Source organism: Haemorhous mexicanus, chromosome 2 (assembly GCF_027477595.1).
Source record: "Haemorhous mexicanus isolate bHaeMex1 chromosome 2, bHaeMex1.pri, whole genome shotgun sequence".
Taxonomy (NCBI): Eukaryota; Metazoa; Chordata; class Aves; order Passeriformes; family Fringillidae; genus Haemorhous; species Haemorhous mexicanus.
Genome location: NC_082342.1, coordinates 42,252,241 through 42,273,006, shown reverse-complemented (window position 1 = coordinate 42,273,006; position 20,766 = coordinate 42,252,241). Strand labels below are relative to the sequence as shown.

Genomic DNA, 20,766 nt, shown 5'->3' with positions numbered 1-20,766 from the left:
CAAAAAATACTGCCAGCTGCCATATCTTGAAGATGGAGTGATCAGATGGGTCAGGCCGACCTGTGCTCGCATGAGGAACACAGGGTGCTGGGATCTGGGTCAGCAAACTTCTCCTCAAGCTTCTGCAACCCCCCTGGATCTTTGCTGACACACTCCTGCTCAGGACAGGTCGTTTCTTTTCAATTGTGCAAGGATCTGGGGAGAGAAGGTTGGGACAGGCAGAGAACTCATAGGAGAGAGAGGCCCTTAGTGGCATTCATGCCTTTCATGCCTGCAGCTCCCTGGGACCTGATTCAGGAATTTTTTAACAGACACTTTCAAGAGCATGTGAGAGCCTGCTGAGCAAACCTCCCTAACTCAGAGCCAGACACTTGGCTCACTTTTGCTCCCTTCCCCCCATTTATTTCAGTTGCATAAACAAACATAGGAACAATATTTCCACCAGGCTGGAGCATTCCCCTTGCCAGCACTACAGTATGCAATGGGATCTGATCTTTATTCTTTACTGAGCACAGTATATAATTCAAGAACATCTAGATATAAAAGATATTTAGGTACCTCACTCAAACTGATCCAACATCTGTCAAATAAAGAAGCCCCAGACCCTCAAGAAAAAATTTAAAAAAAATAAAAATCAGCGGGAGTTCTATGCTTAGCAGGAACATAGGGCTAAAAAATATTCATTTCTTCACCAAAGTATCTCATTAAGTTTCCCCTCTCATTTCCTTCCAGTGAAGACAGTCTCACTAAAATTGTATCTTTTCTTGATCATCTCTAAAATCATGCTCTTCTTGCTTGGGCAAGCTCACAGTTTGATCCTCTGCCTTGGAGACACACAGATTTCATGCCCACGTACCCCTAGTGGTGTCACCTGCTGTGGGGCCTTTCATTAACACCGGTGAAAAATTGAGAAGATGCAACCTTTAAAGTCCCTGAGGTATCCCCTCTTAGTCTTAGCACATTGTTTGCAAAGCCTCAAGAATTTATTTTAAGTTCTTTCTTCGGGGGACTGAATGTATTCACACTGGAAAAGTGAGAAAATAAACATGTTTATACATTTATTATCTACAATAGTAAGGCACAAATTTAAACAGCAAAGAATAAGAAATCTTTGGCTGACCAACAATATCAACATTTGCTGGGGGTGACACATAACATCCTTCATTTCCCCCCCTATGTACAAATAACCCTCCAGCTGTAAAACACTGTACACAAAACTTCTCTATACAACCAACAACAATAAAAAATGACAGTATTTTACAACTAGTTACCACTGACATCACCTGGAATGGCTACAGCACAGTTTCCCAAAAACACAAAACAGTTCAAAGAGCTGGGAAAGCCAGCACAAATAGAGCTGGGCCGCTCTGCTCAGCGGGGCTGACATATGGCAGTAGTACTCCATCCAAGTCCTGCTAGTGCTTGGGCTGGAGGGAGACACACCACTCCTCCAGACCTTCCCTCCAGGAAAACTAACATCTCTTGAGTTCAACAGAATTGGTGAGAATTTGGTTTATTTGAGCTGCTGCATACACACTGTCTCTAACAGTGTCCTATATCTGGGGCAGCATCATGTGTAAAACCAGCTTTGGATAGCAGAAACTGGGAGACTGTGGTCTGCCCAAGGAGGAGTGCTGTACTCTAGCTGACTTGGAGAAATCGAGCTGAACCACTACCAAACATAACTGAGAGCTGGTCCGTGCTGATCCAGCACTGTTTCTCCTGGATGCCTCACTGTCTGCCTGCACACAATTTACTGAAGAGTTTCAGCAAAAGAAATATTACAGCTGGTAACAAAATGCTTAGGGACTTCCAAGCACCTGGGTATCCTTATTTCTTGGACAAAAAGTGATGCAATTAAAAATTCACCAATATTTTACTTGCATTCCCTTGATTTGTCTTTCTCCCACCCCATTCCTACCACAGATGCTTGAGGAAGGGCCACAAAAGTGGGTCAGTGGTGATGTCACACGCGGTCCCGGCTTTTATGCAAACAATTACAACGTTTAAATTAACTTTAGAAGAAAAAAAATTATCTTACAAGGCATATATTAAGCTGTATAATATCTTCCAAGGGTTTTACACCTTTGGTTTCACAATGCAAAGCTGCTAATACTTGAAACACACAGTTTGCTTCCTGCACAACCTACCTAGCACTACTTTGTTTAACAAGTGCGAAACTCAGAAAGAGGGTGACAACGTACGTCTAATTCTAGGTACACGCAAAACTAAGTGCATAGCTTTAACACAGCAATTTTGTTCTTTTTAAAAACAAAAGGTATCAGCCAGGCAGTACTGAGCACAAGGCTCTGGCCTGTGAAGGCTTTCAGTTCATAAGGGCTACAGTTTTTGGCAAAAGCAGAGCTTAAAATGCCTGGTGTCCTCAACAGTCAAGGGCTCTGATGTGTCACCTACGGAAGAGGTGACCTTGAGCCAGCCCTGAGTGCACGATTACTTCTAGCACCCATCACTTTTCCACTCTGGGCAGCTTCACATTAGATCCCATTGCTCCTTTTCCCAAAGCCAAGCTCTCCTTAAAGTGCACCACAAGGCTCAGGAACTGCAAAGCCAATGCAGAAAAGCCTCGCAGAGGAAAATTTCCCCATTGGCATGTGCAGTGCACGAAGCCACGAGTAACACAGTGGGTGAGCTGGCTGCCTCCTACTGAATTCAGGGACAAAGCTGAAAATAAGAAATGTTCCACCCTGGGTAAAATAAGGTGAAAAGAAACCACAGCTCAGCACATAAAACACATGATGCTCACGTACTGCTTTGCAGTTAAACCCTTTTCCACCTGCTCCTGCACTCCTTAATGTCTAGTCCAACATCAGCTTGAACAGCAGATTTGGTGCTCAAAGAAGCTAAGATTTGGCTGTAAGAATTGAAATTAAGGAAAAATCTTGTTCTTACCACAAATACACTGATTCTTCAAATATGATGAACTAGTGCCCAGAAAGAGGTATCTTCTGATCTCACATGGCAACCCAGCTTAACTCCTCTAAAAACAAACCCATGCAGCTCCCCTCTGAGGGAACTCTATAACTCACAGCTCTTTAGGGAGCTGCTGGGATCCTCCCCCAACTTTCTCTCCTGAAACTTTCCTATGGTTACAACAGGGTTTGCTTCAGCAGGGTACCCCTCCCCCTTCTACATTCATCTACCAGAATTTCAGCTAACAACTGCTCCTATCAAAAAAAGAAGTCTCAGCAAGCTCTGAGGTTGCAAGACATGAATATTTGTACTGTAAATTCAGCTCCAAGAGAAATACTTGTCCAGCCAGGAAAGAGGCACCTGACCTGCCTGCCCAGGAAAGCCACACCAATGCCACTTCAAACAAATACTTAAAAGAACCTGCTGTGTACAACTACAGACCAATTATTCACAAAAATCAAGAAGTGAAATTTTTGAGACTGAAACCTCTGAGAAATGCATTGATACTGAGGAAGATGCAGTTTTTCCTGGATTATTCAGAAACTTTCTCTGGCCTCCGAAGAGACAGGATTTCACTCCCTGTCCTGGTTGCAGAGGCAGGAAAACAGAGCAGCAGCGTGCAACCAGTCTGTAACTTCACTACTTTCTCTTTATGCCAGAAAACACAGTTTTCTTTTTCCTCAACACTCCCCTTCTCACACCACTTTCCATTTTCAACAATCCTTTCTGTTCAGAAAATGTCAGACGTTCATTTCATCACTCCTCTTCAGTGCTCTTGACTTCTCGCCTGGTGAAAAAGTCTCAACTTGTCAGACTCTAGCTTCAGTTTGGGAATAAACTTTGTCTTTTTTCAGACTCTCAGGGTTAGTTTTCAAGGTTGGCACACCGAGGACCATCTTGGGCCTGGCAGAACACCCACAAAAACCCAGAGATGCTGTCCTCTGCTCAGATGAGGACTTCCATCATGTCTGTATCTGGAAACTCAGGCTTGTGGAGCAGGCTGCTCACTCTGCCTTTGCTGTCAGGCAGCTTCCCATGGCTGGAGTTCTCTGCAATGGAAAGGGAAAGTTGGTCTTCAATCCAAATTCAAGTTGTTCAAAGCAAATATCAACCCATTCCTTGAAGGTGGGGCATGTATTACCTGTACACCCTACATACTGAAAGCCATATTTGTTCAGGACACTAAGAATGTGTGATGCTGAATTCCCTGCACAATGACAGCAGGTGTGTCACTGTGCACAGACCCTGAGATGGTATTTAAGAGATACACACGAAAGAACCTCTTTAGGTAAAACCATAGAATGGTCTGGGTTGGAAGGGATGCTAAAGATCATCTAGTTCTGTGATAGTCAGCCCTTTTAATGATACACAGCATGTTTGCAGAGGGAAAACTTGCTTTTGAGAGGAGATGAATGTGTAAAAAACAGGCTCTTTCAAAATTACGTGCATAAAATAAATGTCTCCTTTGCTAGGGCTGCAAACCAGCAGTTTCCACCTTTCAAAAATAACTAAAATTGTACTTCTTCAACCCACCTAAAAAAAAAGATCTCCACTTTCTCCTTCCTATTCCCCCCAGCTTTTCTTTAAAAATTAATGAGAAAATGGTGTTTTAACCAACCATGGTTTCAGTGGAAAAAAAAAAAGAGAAGAGTTTGTGAGCAGGTGTGGAGTGTTTTCAAGGTGTGAAATTCTACAGTTTTATATCTAGCAGCATAAATAATTGCAAATTCTGCCTGCCACAGACGAACGGAGCTTTACAGAAGCTGCTGAGCACAAAGCCCTGCAAAGCCACTCTGGGCAGCCTTAAAAAGTTCTCTCTCTACAATTTTAGTTTCCTTGAAGAAACCTCCACCATACCTTACAAACTGTGGCAGCATCACATACCCACACCTTGCCCCCGTTAATACTGATGTGTCTCTAGGGATTGCTGATAGCCCTGGGGGTGCTGACACGTTGCACGGACAGGGATCTGGCAGAGCTCACCCAGTTTCTCGCTGGCCACTCGTGTCCCCAGGGGCCGTGGGGCTGGGCTGTGTGACGGGGTGGTACCCAGGCGTCCCCGGCCGGGGAAGGAGGCAGTGGCGGGCCAGAAAAGCTCCGCGGTTTTGTCCGTCTGGGTGCTGCTGTCTTTGCTGCCTGTCTTGGCGTGGGAGGCTGCCGGCACTGGGACGGACATGCAAGACAAGGAGGGCAGAGGTGGAGGCAGAGAGGGGCCTGATGGGTGGTCATGGTGCTCCTTTCCCAAGAGCAGCCCTGAAAGCACACAGAGGTCAGTAACATGCTGGCTCAAATGCACGTGCTGTCCCACATCCCACCCTGGAGCTACAAGATGCTGGGCTCCAGTCGTTTAGTTTGGCTTAGCTTTTCCCCTTGATGCTGCTTTTTCTGGCATCCACATGGTACTTTCCTACAAAACAGCTTTTTGAAAACAGCTTCCCTTCCCTGCCTCCCCTCCTGCACACCCATCCCAGTGGCACTTACTCCTGACACGGCCTTGCACACCTCCACACCCCCATCCTATGTGGCCCCAAACAACAGGCAGTCCTGCACTGATTTTCCCATTTATCTGCCACATCACATCAGGCTGTCCTATCCAAAGGGATCCTCACCCTCTTGATTAACTTTATTCAGGCCTTATTTCTAGTCCAAATTTGTTATTTACTCCCATAAAGTTGCAAACATTATGTGCTTTTATCTAGGAGATCTTCCCTCTACTACGACTTTCTATAATCAGTGCAGAATGATTTAATATGATTAAAGAATGACTGATTTTTGTGACTTAAGCACAAGGACACACATTCTGCCCATGGCAAGTGCTCTGGAAATGATCTGTCAGGGCAATGTGCACCAAGGCACTTTTGCTAAGCTCAAGCAGAAAGATTAGCATGAAGTGATGGATGAACCAAAAAGCAGAACTCACCTATGCTTCCCTTCCAGAGCTTTTCTTCCTTCCTCTCCTCAGCTATCTGGTTGCTGGTGAGCGAGGTCTGGCGCGAGTGCGCGCCTGCAGCAGCGGCGATGGAGGGCACGGAGCGAGCCGGTCGCAGGCTGGCACTGTCAGCTTTGCCAGGGTCCTTCCGCGACCGCTGCTGAAGGACCTTGATCATGGCATCCTTCTCAATTATCTTGGCGTGGAGATTCTTTATTCTGCCAAAATATGAATGCTCTGCTTACAGGAATGGAATAAACATTCATATGGGCAGGTCTCCACACCTGGAGGCAGCAGGGAGGTCCCCAGGCAGATGCCCTGCTGCTCTGTCCTCTCTGCTTTTGGATACTTGGGCATGACAGCTCCTGGCAGTTTGTCCAAGGATAGCCATGCACTTCAAAACAGACAGCATTTCTAGCTATTAAGCCAAAACTTTTCTGCAGGGTTAACTGAATCCATCTATGCTATGGTTTTACTAACCCAGCAGGAGCAGTCGGCAGTATCCTGACCAGGCTGCACATTGCTACCTTTACAATACAAACACATAGGCAATTTTCACCCCTGTAACATATTGGGACCAAATCTAGAAACTATGCTTTGGCAGACTGAGTTAACCCCAAGATTCAGGTCTGTTGTCAGCTGGAGTAAAGACCTGCTGAAGGGAGTTCCTTTTGGTTTCTCTAAGAGGTGGTCTGGGCTCTTCCTTTTTCCTCACTGCTGCAAAAACAATCAGCACATGGTGTTCAGAACTGAGCAAAGCTCACTACTTCTCTCATACAGACCCCGAAGACTCTCAAATCACTAAAAAAATTGGATTATCTGAACTCCTCTCCAGAAATGATTAACACCAAGCCATACTAAACAACTATAAAACTATATTTTTCAAAAATTTGTACACTTTGACAGTAAAATGACTAGCCTGACTGTGCTGTACAATATATAATACAATGCAGGTGCATTTTGTGAAGCAGTGAAGGTATTAGTTTTCATCATCACACATTTAATGAGCAATTTAAATGTAGATGCTAATCTATATTTATGAAGGCAGTAGGAAAACTCCACTACTTCCTTGGAAGCAGGATTAGCTCGCATCTGTGAGTGAAAAACAAAACCCAAAACCAGTAAAAAAAAAAATCACTGGTATTTTCCACAAGCAACAAATACACCTTTTTTATAAAAGTGTCTGCAAATTTGTGTCCTTGTATGCCAGACTACTTTTAATAGTGGAACAGCCTCTGCTTTGTAAAAATGTTGGGTTTGCCACAGAAGGCTTAACAGGAAGGTAGGGAGGAAGTTATGACAACAATTCTTTAATCCCCATTTGAATGCTGAAGAGCAAAACTAAGTCAGAGTGAAGCCAAGCTCATCCTTGGAACAGAAGGGCATTCTGGTTTATCTGAACCCAGCCCCAACACCACAACAAGCAGGAGTGGCAAGGCATATCCCTTACGTGTACTCCATGTCCTGGCAGCGGCGGTTGGCTTGCACGATCTCCTCCTCCTCCTGCCAGCCCCGCACCTCCAGCGCCGTCTCACCATAGCTGCCATTGTGCGAGTGGCTGGGGGCCGAGGCATCCCTGGCAAAGAGGTTCACCACGGTCAGTCAGCTCCTGAGACTGTGAGGCTGGCTTTTGCAAGTGAGAGTGAAACTTGCAAAGAAAACCCCAAACCCACGTTCAAAGAGCAAGCCAGCCATGTTGTCCATCAAGCGGATGGATACCTGGCATCGGGCATCCTGTTGCAGGCTACTCTTGGCTTGGGCTGGCTCATTAATGCCATTCATTTAACCGGGTTAAAGGAACAGAAAGCATGCTGGAATCATGGGTGACCCACACAGGGATAACAGCCATCCAGGATAGGGTCAGACATCAGAGGGACTGACTCACCAGATCCCAAGTCAACAAGATTACATCAAGAACCAGTAACAAAGATCTACACTTTGGAAGTTGAAAAACAGCACAGTTAATTGCTGCCTAGACTGGAGTGCGAAAGGAAAGTCCATCCTGAGTCACACATCTAAACGCATTTCAAAGGGAAAACTCATTTTAGGATGTTTCCTGGGGATTTGGTTCCTAAGAAACTGAGTTGAGAAGTTAACTATCCCAGCCTCCTGATCACTGGGAGGTGTCACTGCCTTTTGTGCTTTTGGCCACCACGCTTTGACACAGACAAACTGGAAACAGATAGTCCAGACATACACAATGTGAATGGGAAAGGTTTTACACCAGGGCATGTCAGGAATGGCTGAGGGGAGGAAGCTAGGTCAGACCAGGGAAAATACAACAGGGAATATCTGTCTTCCAATATTTACAAGGCTGTTTAAACATCAGCAGTGGTCAGTTGTTCATCCTGTAGGCTTGGGAAGCGCAAGAATCAATGCAGATAATTGGCAGTGAAGAAGTTTAGCTCAGATATCAGGAAAAACATTTTAGTCTGAAGATTAATGAAGTGGTGGAAAGGGTTATTTAGGCAATAAAATTTCCCTTACTATAGGTTTTTAAAACTAGGTTAAACAATCTTGTTGCAGGCCATGGGATGGGTGCAGCTATATACCATGTCCCTGCTCACTCTGCCAGGGTACTGGGAGGAGCTGCTTTACCTGTGCTGTGTAATTTGGCACCTTGAGACTCCCAGAGGCCATTGCTTCAATCTGATGCCTAGGTTTGATAAACTTTTGGACCCAGTCAAAAGGATAAATCCTGTCTCAAGCAACTATTCTATCTCACTGACATGACACCCAGAAGAAGTACATTAACCCTGGCAGCGTGACTCAGCAGGGCAAGACAAGCAACATCCAGCCTTAAGAGAACACCCATTCTGTACTATTTTGCCATCCTTTCCATGGTGAACAGAGCTGCCTGCTTGCAGCAAGGTCATCTTACCTCTCCGTGGCAGCCGTGGCTGCAGCATTCATGGCAAAGTGCCGGATCGTACTCTCCTCCAGATACTTCTGCTCCCACTTGGTCATGTCAGCTTCCAAGGCCAGGATCCTCTCCTCCTTCTCCCTCACCAGCTCCATGAGGGCTGGGGCATTATGCTCCGGAAGGCTGCTTGCCTGGTAGCTGCCCTGCCTCTGCCAGTGGAAACGGTGACAGATATTCATGCCCTGCCAAGCATGGCGTGCTGACCCTTTTTTCCTCAGTTTTCTGGCACATGCAAGGACATCCCCATGTCTTTTGACAGGGGCAGGTGGAAATCCCAGGCTAAACCCCTTAGCTTGCAGGAGAACAGGCACATTGACCTATGTGCAACTGTAGCACATGCTTCCCCAGACCATGCTGATAGAAGCAGGGATTAGGCTGCTACCCTGGATATGCAGAGATTTCCTGGGATACCCCAAGCCAAGGGAAAAAGTAGGAAAAAAAGTTGATAGGAAAAGAAGAATGAAGCTTTAAAAGATATTCTTCTTGCTGGGACTTCATGCCCATGGCTGGGCAGTGCTAAATATGGACAGGCAGTTATTACCAGAGGGTTTATATATTAAAGCTGAAAAAAAGCACCTTGAGACCTAGTTCCATGTACCCTGTTTAAAACAGCAGCTGGGAAAATATCACAGCCATGCATTTAAGCTTGTTCCTTCTGGCACATTAGTTCTTTTGTGCCCTCAGGGGATGCTGTCCATGGTGTAACAGCTAACTTTCTAACTAGAGGGGCAGAAGATTCCCAGGCACCTGTGGGGTGGCTCCCATGGGATGCTGACAAGCAGCAATGGGTGCATAACTCTTTCCATCTATGCTGCAAGAAAAGTGCTTGTGCAGGCAGGATTTATTCCACCCAGTTACAGCACTTAAATTAAAGTCACCTAAGCAGCAAGGGTAGTTACCCTGAGCTTCTCTCATTGCTGATAGGGAGGCAGAGGGAGATCCAGTCCTTGGCTCAGCAGAGGGATAAGTGCACAATGCGGGGAGAGGCATGAAGCTCTGGGAGAACTCAGTAGAAATAAATTAATTTTTAAAACTATTCAAGAGATTTGTTATACTCCATGGTGAACAGTATTGTGCTGAAGAGGAGACTATGTCTCAGGAGCACTGGCTTCTCATTCACGCTGCACCTTGAAGTTCCACTGGCAAAGCTGTACCACTGAAACTAGAGATACCAGGGAAGGGCTGCAGCCTTTGCCTCTGGTGCAGTAACAACATGCTTGGAAGATGCTTTCGGGAAATGCAGTATGGAGCAGCCCTTGGGAACAATGGCTGTGACTCTGCTCCTGCAAAAACATTGTCCAACCTCTGTCCGGAAGACAGTATTTTGGAAGCGTGGGCCTGATCTACAAATGGTATCTTGAGATATCATGGGAGCTTGTAATCTTCTGAGTGAAAACATCTGCCAGCCCTGCACACTCAGCCTGCAGTGCTGACTGAAAGGGTTTGTTTATTGGTCCCAATTCGTGCGTCAGTGATAAGGAAGATTTGCCATTTGGACTCAGCTACCAGCAAGCCAGAGACAGCAGAGATTCTGGCTCACTGTCTCTTGGTGTGCTGGGTCCCTTCTGTTCACTCTGGTAAAAATGAGAAAAGAAAATCATCTTTTTTTCTCTGCAATGAGAAAATGTTTCAGTAGCTATAACTCTGATCACTTAGAGAAGACAGCTCTGAAGCAAAAAACTGAGGTATTTTGATGTAAAGAGAATCTCTGCAACATTGTGGCTCATAAACAAACAGTATAGATAAAAATAGTAAAAATACCCCAATGTTTTCTCCCAAAGCTTATAGGTGAGACAAGAAGTTAGGAGTTATCTTACCTCTTAAAACTGACTAGATAGAATGGGTGCAGGCACTTGAAAATTATGTCAACCCAACAGCAATTGCTAATTATGGTACCAAAAAAATTTAAAAATAAACAAATAAACAATCTGTAAATTACAGAAGAATTTTCTGCCAAAATGAATGAGAAGGGTCTGCATGGAGCAGCAGCAGTGTGATACCTTGGGCAGGGTGCTGGGGGACCTGCCCTGCCCTGGGGCTACCAGAAGGAAGGGGATGCTCTCAGGTCTGGCTGCTTCATGACTCTGCAAACTCCTGACACTGACCCTGACCGTAGAGCTATTTCCCAAAGGCATCCTGCCAGCAGGATCAGCCCCTCTGCTTTCTGGCAGCACGAGCTCTGTGTAACAGCTGCTTCGGTGTCCACTAATGGCTTATAAATAAGGAAAGGTTATAGTAGCAGATGCGTGCGATGACAGATATGGGTGAGTGCTTCAAGAGTTTCAAGAGTTCCAAGAGCATCATGCTCTGCTTATGTTGCTGGTTTTTCCCCAAGCCGTAGTTTGATACATTTAGCATATCTGCTCACTCTCCTCCAGGGCCAATGCCCATGTATTTGGCATTTGGTGCGGGCTGCAGCCTGGAAATTCTCCGTGCAACCCCCTCATTTTTTTTTCTCCTTTTCAAGATGACTGGACTTTATGACTTAGGGATGAAGGTGTTATAACAAAGGAGCAACTGTGCATAAAATACAAGCATAGCAATACCACTCTAATGACACAGGGCAGCTAAAAAACAAGGAGACACACACAGAAATTAAAAGCTATACTCCTAGCCCATTCTGGACTGGACTGGTATATAAATAATTTATTGTCTGAAGATGATATCACTTGGCTTCAGATCTGTCATGGGTTGAAGTTTCTGTGAACCACATACATCAAGCTTTGCACAGAACAAATATGGGCCTAGATCTTGCTCCTGTCAGATCCCACATCATCCCACTTGGCCTTTTCAATGAAACATCATCTAAAATTTTTGGGGTGAATCTCACATGTACTGCACCTTTCCTCTCCTCCTTCTGTGTGGAGCTTGTTTTTGCACAATCTGTCATTGCTAGAGAGAGAAATATGGAAGGACATTTTCCCCTGCCTGCCCTTGGGCAAGGGAGACAGGACATCTCAGCTCAGCAGCAGACAGGGCTGTATCCAGAGCCCCACAGCAGAATGGCCCCATCCTGCAGCCAGTGATTTGAGTTGCAAGGGACCTTCAAAGATCATCTAAATCCAGCCCTCCCGTCATGGGCAGGGCTTCATGAGTTCAAAGGCCCATCCAACATTATCTTGAATGCTTCCAGTGATCAATGATCCAAAGGAATGGTTTAGGAGGAAAGCCCAACAACCCCAATCCAAATACAGGGTGTCATCTGGTGGGGCTGCAAGTGACCATCTCTATTCAAATCAACTCCAAGGGCCTGTGCTGGGTTCCTGCCCATATCCCCCTGTGCTCACCTGCTGCATCCTCAGCGAGTCCAGCTCTCTCTCCAGGCGTGTGCGCAGCCGCCGCTCCATCTGCTCCCTCTTCTCACAGGCTGCCTGCAGCTGTGTCAGTGCCTGCTGCAGCTTCTCCACCTTCTCCACGTAGGCCTGCTTCCTGCGCAGCTGTGGGGCACAGGGGTCAGCAGTCTGCAGGGCACTGTACCCCACCCTGGGCCACTGGGACCCCTGTGCACTCGCAGGCACACACTGAGCTTGAGAATGGCTTTGGTCATTTGGTTCCAAGAGTTTCTCGAGGGAAAGGATGGTGTCTCTTTGATGGGCAGGGAATGCACAGCAGGCATTGCTGGGGCATAGCCACCCTTTTTGGAAGGAATGCCCAGATCTTCCACTCACTGGGGATCTGCTAACCATGAACCCCCCAGGCCATTTCTAAGCAAGAGCTGTCATGTTGGTGGACACTCTTAGGGCAAACACGCAGGACAGACCCAGTTAAGAGGAATCCCTGTGGGTTTTATTGACTGCTGACACTCAGCACACTGCCTGCACCCAAACAGAGGGGTTCTTTCTTCACTCCTGCATATTTGCTTAACACAGGTGGAACAAGTGGAGTGCCAGCAGCCAGAAGCACTCCACCTACTCTATTCTGCTCACAAGCTTGAGCATAGTGATCTGTAGATGGGATGTCCTGACAGCTAAAGCCAGGCCCTCTTTACATCTATAATGTAATTACTGAATGGCTAAACATGACACAAGGATTTTGCAATGCAGGGTTTTACAGCCAGAGATTGCTCAAGCAGCAAACCCCAAAAGGGGTACAAATTCCTCTTCTGTCACCCTCAATCCATCCATGTCACAGGTGAAGTGAAATATAGGCTTGCTCACAGCAAAAGCACAGCCTGGTCTAAACAAACCTCCCTAACGCCTGGCACCAACAACTGGCAGAGTGACCTCCTTAGCCCTGCTGCAATCTAGGGTAATGCTTACAGCTCCCTGGGCTTTCCCTGAAAATTAATGAGATTATAAACCCCACTAGTCTCTGGCAGCAGCATGAAGACTGCATTCCTTAGGAGCTTACGACTTGGCAAGACCCACACAGCAGAGGCTTCTTATTGAAAGTGCTATTTTGGCAGTAGGAAGGTGTTTGTGTCACCTCCAGCCACACCAGCATGGATAGAGAGGGTTAGGGAGCTCCCCGAGGGTCTCTCTTTGGCAGCAGACCTCCTCTGCTCTCCCATGTCCTGCCAAATGCTGCAGGGTCCATCTGTATCACAGCAGCCACAACTTGGCTTTGGAGCAGCCCTCTAGGCCCCAGGGTTCACACTCACACACCTCTGCCCTTGTGGGTGAGGTGATGCACACGTGCCCACCACTGCCTTCAAAAACAATTTTGCAGGATATATGCAACAAGACAGTTCTCACATTCATAAGTTTATAGGGAGGTTCTCAAGCCAATTCTGACTTTTCTAGTCTGCATGTAGATTCATAAACAAAAAAAAAAATCACCTATGCATTTAAAACACAGAGTATAAAATATTGTAATTCATATTAATTTGGGTTGCCAGTGAAGCATGGATCCATAAGGGAAGGATCAGAGACATGTGATGCTAAGCTCCAACACCTCACAGACACACAGACTTCAAAAAACCCCAAAACTGGATAGCAACTGGAGAGGTACCAATCCATCCTCCTGCTGCATGGTAGGATCAACTGTACATAAAACCTGGCACACATCTCTATAAGCTGTTTACAAAATCACCCAGGGACAGGAATTACATGATCTATCCCTGCAAACTACTTCACAGCTTATTTTCCTTTACTGCCAGAAAACTTTTACCCTAATGCCTAATCTGGCTTTCTCTTATGCAATTTAAGCAAATTACTTCTTGTTCTATTTCCAAACTGTGATCTACCAGAGCAAGAAGCATTTAATTAAACAATTCACTTTTTCACCAGATCAGGAAACTTGCCTGAACACTGCCCTTCTCCTGGGGATTAGGAAAATAAAGATGAAGAAGAGCTAAGGCTAAAAAGAGATCATCCAAGCAAATAAATCTGAGTAAAGATGAGTGGGTCTTGAAAAAATCTGTGCTAGAAATGTAACTCCAGTTTGAACAATTGAATTCTACAGATATGAGATTTGAATGAAAGACTGTAAGAGATGGAGAATCCACTCTCGCTCTAAGTAGATTGTTTCAGTGTACATTACTCTTAACTCTTTATTTTCACCCTGATTTGTTCAGCTTCAGCCTCCAAACACTGCATCTCATTATTTCCTCTTATGTTAAATAGAAACATTTAATCTCTCTACAGCAACCCTTCATCATCCCTCCCTGGATGCATGAAGGAGAGCAGTGGATAATGTCGACTTCGACTTCACCAGGGCTCATGATACTGTCTCTCACAACATCCTCATGGGAAAACTCAGGAACCATGGATGAGTGGACAGTGAGGAGAATTAAGAATTGGCTGAACAGCAGATCCCAGGTGGCACAGGGTCTGGTTGGAGGCTTGTCACTAGTGCTGTCCCCCAAGGTACAATACTGGGGCCAGCTTTGTAAACCTATCAATCAATGACTTGAGTGAAGGTGCAGGTGCCTCCTCAGCAAGCTGCCTGCAGACACAAAGCTGGGAGGAGCTGCTGATACCCCAGAGGGCTGTGCAGCCCTCCAGAAGGATCTTGACAGGCTGGAGAGATGGGCACAGAGGAACCTTCTGAAATTCAACAGGGGAAAATGAGAGCCCTGTACCTGGGGAGAAATAACCCCATACTTCAGTACAGGATGGGGGCTGAGCTGCTGGAACCAGCTCTGCAGGGAAGGACCTGAGAATTCTTTACTGTGTGGGGGACCGAGCACTAGGACAGATTGACCAGAGAGGTTGTGGAGCCTCCCTTGCTGTAGATAATCAAGAACCATCTGGACACAATCCTGTGCCATGTGCTCTAGGATGACCCTGCTTGAGCAGGGCAGTTGGACCAGAAGACCCACTGTAGTCCTTCTAATCATAACCATTCAGTGATTCATGTTCGTGTGCACAGACCAAAGCCCAGACAGCTTTTCACTTTCATTCTTCCCAGCAAAGAACAGCTTCTGGACCCCAAATAAATTGTACAGCTACTTTCTGAGCCCTCTCCAATTATTCAGTTTTCTATTCAAAGCATGGAACAGACACATGATTCCAGCAGCAGTCTCCTAAATGACATGTGGTAATAATACCACCTACACATTTTGAATTAAATCCTTCTACCAGCAGGCACTCAAGGATAATGCAGATTTATATAGAACACTATCTTATGTTAATTCAACTTAGTAGCTACTGCTTATTTCTCAAGGCTTGATTTAAAGTGCTGTTAATTACATGCTAGTGGCAGAAGAAATCTGGGCAGATTTACAAAGCAGTGTATGAGCTAGAGCTCTGTTAACAATAATAACAGTCATTTTGATTTGACTGAATTTGTGTTTTCCTCAATATATTCCAAATTATAGTAAAAATCCCTGGCTTAAAATGAAGATTTATCACGCAGCTTATCTTCTGCATGTGTCTAATAAAGATCCAGAAACATTGGAGACTGTTGAAAAGGTGCTCTGCTTCAGCCATGAAAACAGGGCAAAAGGGAAAGTGAGTGCTGGAGCTTGGGCACTTGCTGGCAGCCTCGGACTAACTGCAGTTCACTCAAGCTGCCTGACACTGCCTTGAACAATTAAAACACAGCAGCTGGGCTAAAACTCATTTGAACTGCCCCTAGAATGAAAAAAGAAGTTAAAAAGTATCAGTATAAAAACCCAGATCAACATGGGTTTGTCAGGCTGAGGACTGATATACTCTGGCAAATACCAAGGCATCATTTTCATATATGTCACCTCTGAGACCTACCATGCCCAGGGCAGGAGATTACCACCTCTGTAACACCTACAGTGCCCCAGGCAGGAATTTACCACCTCCATAACTCCTGCCATGCCCTAGGCAGGTTAGGAGCAACCTAAAGGGGAACATCTAACCTCTGCTCAGCTGTACCAGTACACAATCCAGGATCCAGCAGAGGCACATTTTTATTGAATGACTAGACTAAAACCTGACTACTGCCAAGCTCTTAGAGCCCTAAGGCTGCAAACATATTTACTACAACACAGCAGGCACAAGGTAGGTTCTTGAACCACCTGCCTGGAGATCACTGTATAGTCTCTAGTCAGCAAGTCAATATTACCTGCCAGTACCACACTGACAGTCTGTGGACCAGACACAAGCTAAACACTATTTCTTCCCATCCCCTGCATGATGCCATGAGTGTAGAAGCAGGCATTGCCACCTAAACCATTCCTTTATTCAGCCCTTTGTAATGAAATGCCAATAGAAAACCTCAGGTTGCCTTTCAGCCAAAGAGTGTCAGGTGAATTATGTACAGATTAAATATATGCTGGCTCCTGCAGCTACCCCAAAGGGACTGCCCCAAATACACCCAGATGGTGAGCAAGCTTTAGCCTAACTAACAAAGGAGCAGTTAAACTTAATGTGGTCCTCTTCTTGCTGCTGAATGCATCCATCCAAGGAAATGTTTCTAAAGAGGGAGTCAGAATGGGCCATTGGTCAGGTACAAACCAGGAATGTCTTCAGCACTCACATATAGCACTTTGAATCTTCCAGAGTCTAAGTAACCATTGGTTTAGCCTAACAGGGAGTCTGTCATTGTCATTTTACTGTCAATAAAAAACATTCAAAAACCACAGAGGTCATTTCTTCCTTCATCTTTCCAAGACAATGAATGGCACTTAAGTTAATTGCAAGTATTTGGGAAAGGCTTTCTCTGTTCCCACAAGACCCCTTGCATCCCCTCTCCCCTGGCCAGCCCTGGGGAGGGAGCAGGTGGAAAATGAGGCTCTGAAGGGGAACAGAGCTGCCCAAGATCCTGCCAACAGTCTGTGCCAGAGTCTGAACCTCTACCTAATCTGCTAGGGCAGAGGGTCATCAACAGCCTTTCTGTCACCAATGACGTGGCCACTTAGGTAGTAAAGATCAGGTTCCTTTTAGTACCCATCAATCATTCTCCCTCTGTTGGTCCCAGGAAAAGAGATTTTAGAGGTCTGAAAGGTCAAAAAGGCCCGTTTTGACAGTTTTACCTGATCTGCTAGCATGCATAGACTTTCAACTAGTTACTAAATCCACACCTGATTTGAAGGTCCTTAAGGAATACAATAAATTGAGACTTTCTTCACCAGTAATGGAGAACTGATAATGTCACTCTTAGATATAGTTAAAACTGAACATTATTTCCACTATGAACTTGTCTAGTTTCAGCTTCCAACTACTAGGTATAGTTCTCTCTGTCAGTTTAAAGAGCACCCTGTGCATGGGATTTTGCTTCCTCTCTGAATATCTATTTTTATTATCAGGCTTATATGATTACTTATTGGGATTCTTTCACTTCTTGGGTCTCATGGTATGATAGGTTCTCTTCAGCTCTCAAAGAGCTGTAGCTCTAAGTCCTGGTCTATAACCTGTAGCTCTAAGTCCTGGTCAGTCAGTCTGCTTCCAGACAGATCAGCCAGATATTTTAAGATGAGAAGTCACCAAGTCCTGCACTGCTGTGTGCATCTCAAAAGCTTCCTGGTATTCTTTGGTGAGAAATGGGATGCACTAACACCACATGTCTCTATCACAGTCCCAGGCCAGTGAGTAGTCAGTTTTTTATTCAATTTTTCTGCTAAATCCTACCATTACCTCAGCCACCAGCTAGTAGAATTTAATCTTGTTCCTGGTTCCACGTTGAAGGCTTTGCTCTAGACACAACTATGGCCTCCTTTGCTTGCTTGTTTGGCTCAGTATTGTGTAACTACACATTTTCTCTATAAAAGGGCAAGTGCAAGGGAAACAGGAAGACCCAGCACCCTGTGGGTAGAAGAGAATCAGGACTTGGATGGAGAAAGGTCTAACCATGAGCCATGTTTATCCTCAGAGCACAGAAATATTGCCCATGCCTCACCTCCTCTTCCAGCTTGATAACCTTGGCTTGTGCATTGTTTAGGGCCTGGTCAAGGATTTCGATGTGCCTCCGCTGGTCCTCATTGGCTGAACGCACAGCTGCCAGCTCCATCTCCAACTTTTCCTTCTCCTTCAAACTCTCTTTGTCTGAAAGAAAGACAAGAACAAGAGCCACTCTGTGAGGACAGCTCACAAACCACACACCAGAGGTAAGCTGTCACCTCTCTAGGATAACAAAAATTATGAAAAGCAGCAGAGAGCCTTCACAACACAGTGCTGAGACACAGCGGGCAAGGAGCTCCTACTGCCAGGGCTCAGCCCCGCAGTGCCCAGCCTTACACCAGCAGCAGAGACCAGGGGCAGCTTGGGCTGCATCTGCACCAGCAGAGATTGTGGCCCCCAGCACTCCTTCACAGCTTTCCATTCTGCTGAACTGCTAGCACATCCCCCAGAAACATTTTGGCTTGCACCAGCTACTCCTTTTTTACACTACACCCTGCATCAAGAGCTGCTTATAGCTGCCACCTTCAATTCTGCTGCCTTCTGTAATGGGCAAGAAAACCTCAGCCCCATGGATGTGGGCTGTGCTGAGCCTCGTGCTTTTGATTTGCACAGATGGAGACCATGACACACAGAAAATTTGAAGAAGCCAAATAGTAAACACAAATCTGTGCTGGACAGCATGAAAATGGAGAGAGGGGAAAACAGCAACAAAGAATATGATAGGAGGCCTCTGTACACACTTCCTCTGACCATGCAGAGAAAAGGGAGGCTGTGGGAGCCATTTCAGGCCTATGGGGGCCCTGGGTGACCTTCCAGACCTGCAGGACTTAAGGATCCAGTGACAAGTGCTCCCCTTCTGTTAAGCATTGCAAGTGAGACTAAAGCATGTAGATAACCTCTGTGCCGAAAATCGTCCCTTTTTGGGGTAAGATTTAAAACAACAGTAAAAAAATAAACAACTGGCTAAATTCAGTCTGCTCTGCTCACATCTTTGTCTTCAGCAACAAACTGCAGGCCCACCATTGACTTTGCTGGCAAGCTGCCTGGGGAAATGCTTGGCTCCATCTGCTTCTGCCCTGACAGTGCTGAGAAGCCATTTCTGGGAACACAAGTGTCACAGGCCAGTCACTGGATCCCTGATGTCAGTTAATGACTAGAATGAGCAGGGGATCGAGGTTTCTTTCAGTGACATCTGAAATTTCAAAATCTAGCCTTTGTTCTGAATGACAACAAAAATAGATACTTGGAAAACCTCCAGGAAGGAAAACTTCCTCCAAAAAATTTATTTGGCATCAATTAAATGTTGTTTTGATTTTTGATTTTTCAAACATAGCATTACATAATTTATTATTTTTTAACTGAAGTGAAAAGTTGTTTCAAAAACACTGAAACACGGGAAACCTGCCCCAAACATCCAGCCCATGCCTTAATGTGGCCACTCAAGCTGGCAGCCCAACCATCCACCTTCCCCCAAGGGGGGTCAGACAACTTCTCATGGCCAAAGCCATTCCACTTTAGACCTGAACTACCCCCAGCAGGACCACATTCTTCCTTAGTGTGAGGTGGGATGAGAACAGGTTTAATTCACACACCATCAGCAGGTGCCTGCAGCAAGGTGAGACGGACACAAGGTGAGCCATGTGGAACAAGGCAAAAGTGGATGAGGTGAGCTCAAACCCACCCACCTGTCTTCTCATTTATCCTAAAAGGAGGAACTCGGCTCCTCATAAAAACTGCTGGCAGCAATACCCTCATGCTGGTCACTGCAAAGCCCACAGGCAAAGCCCAGTGGGTGCTGTGGACATCACAGCACGGACTGCAACCATGAGCCATCTTGGGATGATGGTGGCCTTCCTCTTCCCTTGTTGGCATGGGATTTTATTTCAGACATGCAGACCTCTTCCTTCAATGCAAAAATATTTACTTCAATCAGATTAGCCAGAAGGAATATTAGTATCTATTGTAGAAAAGTGTAAATCTGGGCAAATTATCAGGGAGCTAATGTCATTAGAGGGTGAGGAAGCTGGAAGATGAATGCTATTTCAGCCCTCCACTCCACCACCTCATGCTGGGACTACACATGCTCTGCTCTGGATTTGAAACCCGTGTTTCATGTTACACATGGGGATAACATAGCAAAACAGTTATTGGGATCTTCATTTTCAACTTCCATTCATGGAGCTTGAAGTCCTCAGCCTATTCTGTTGCATTGTGCTTTCTATCCTGCCAAAAGAGGACAAATTATACACAAATACACAAAATAATCACCACTAGAAAGCTGGCAAGAAAAATTTCCTGAACAGCTCTCAACACTTCTCCATGTCACCTTCATCCTGTGAAACCCTAGAAGTACATTTTGTAAGTTCTTTGCTTGCATTAATTTTTAGTAATGAAGGACTTAGTTGAACATACTTAAAATTCTCTTCAAGTGAAAACAAAGTATCCTTAAAGTCTAAAAACACTGTTTTACTTGCATACACCTTTTTAACTAATAATACCTATTTCTATGCTCTGCTGGGTCACTGCCATCCCCCATTACAGAACAGTTCCCAAAAGGCTTCACTGCTGCAGCTCACAGTTGTAATCTCATAGCTTTCTACAGACTGCCTCTGACTGGTGTACCTCCACAGACTGTGGATATTACACTTGTATTCTGGCTGGGTAGAGGAAAGGGGAAGAAGCAAGAAGGCTGCTTCAGTACTTCTCAAACAGGCTTTCTGACTTGTCAG

At 45.5% G+C, this 20,766-nt stretch overlaps 1 protein-coding gene across 3 annotated transcripts in view; it reads right to left on the bottom strand.

Moving 5' to 3' along the window:
• Positions 1-1,044: 1,044 nt before the first annotated feature.
• Positions 1,045-20,766, bottom strand: part of AMOTL1 (angiomotin like 1) — a 74,161-nt gene continuing 54,439 nt past the window's right edge. For all 3 annotated transcript variants that reach the window (XM_059838574.1, XM_059838575.1, XM_059838576.1), the window contains 7 exons: positions 18,036-18,181; positions 12,071-12,220; positions 8,742-8,932; positions 7,311-7,436; positions 5,852-6,078; positions 4,915-5,184; positions 1,045-3,980 (listed from right to left, as the gene is read on the bottom strand). In XM_059838574.1, coding sequence (XP_059694557.1) covers positions 3,877-3,980; positions 4,915-5,184; positions 5,852-6,078; positions 7,311-7,436; positions 8,742-8,932; positions 12,071-12,220; positions 18,036-18,181 — 1,214 coding nt within the window. In that variant the 3' untranslated portion in view covers positions 1,045-3,876. The remainder of the gene's footprint in view (positions 3,981-4,914; positions 5,185-5,851; positions 6,079-7,310; positions 7,437-8,741; positions 8,933-12,070; positions 12,221-18,035; positions 18,182-20,766) is intronic.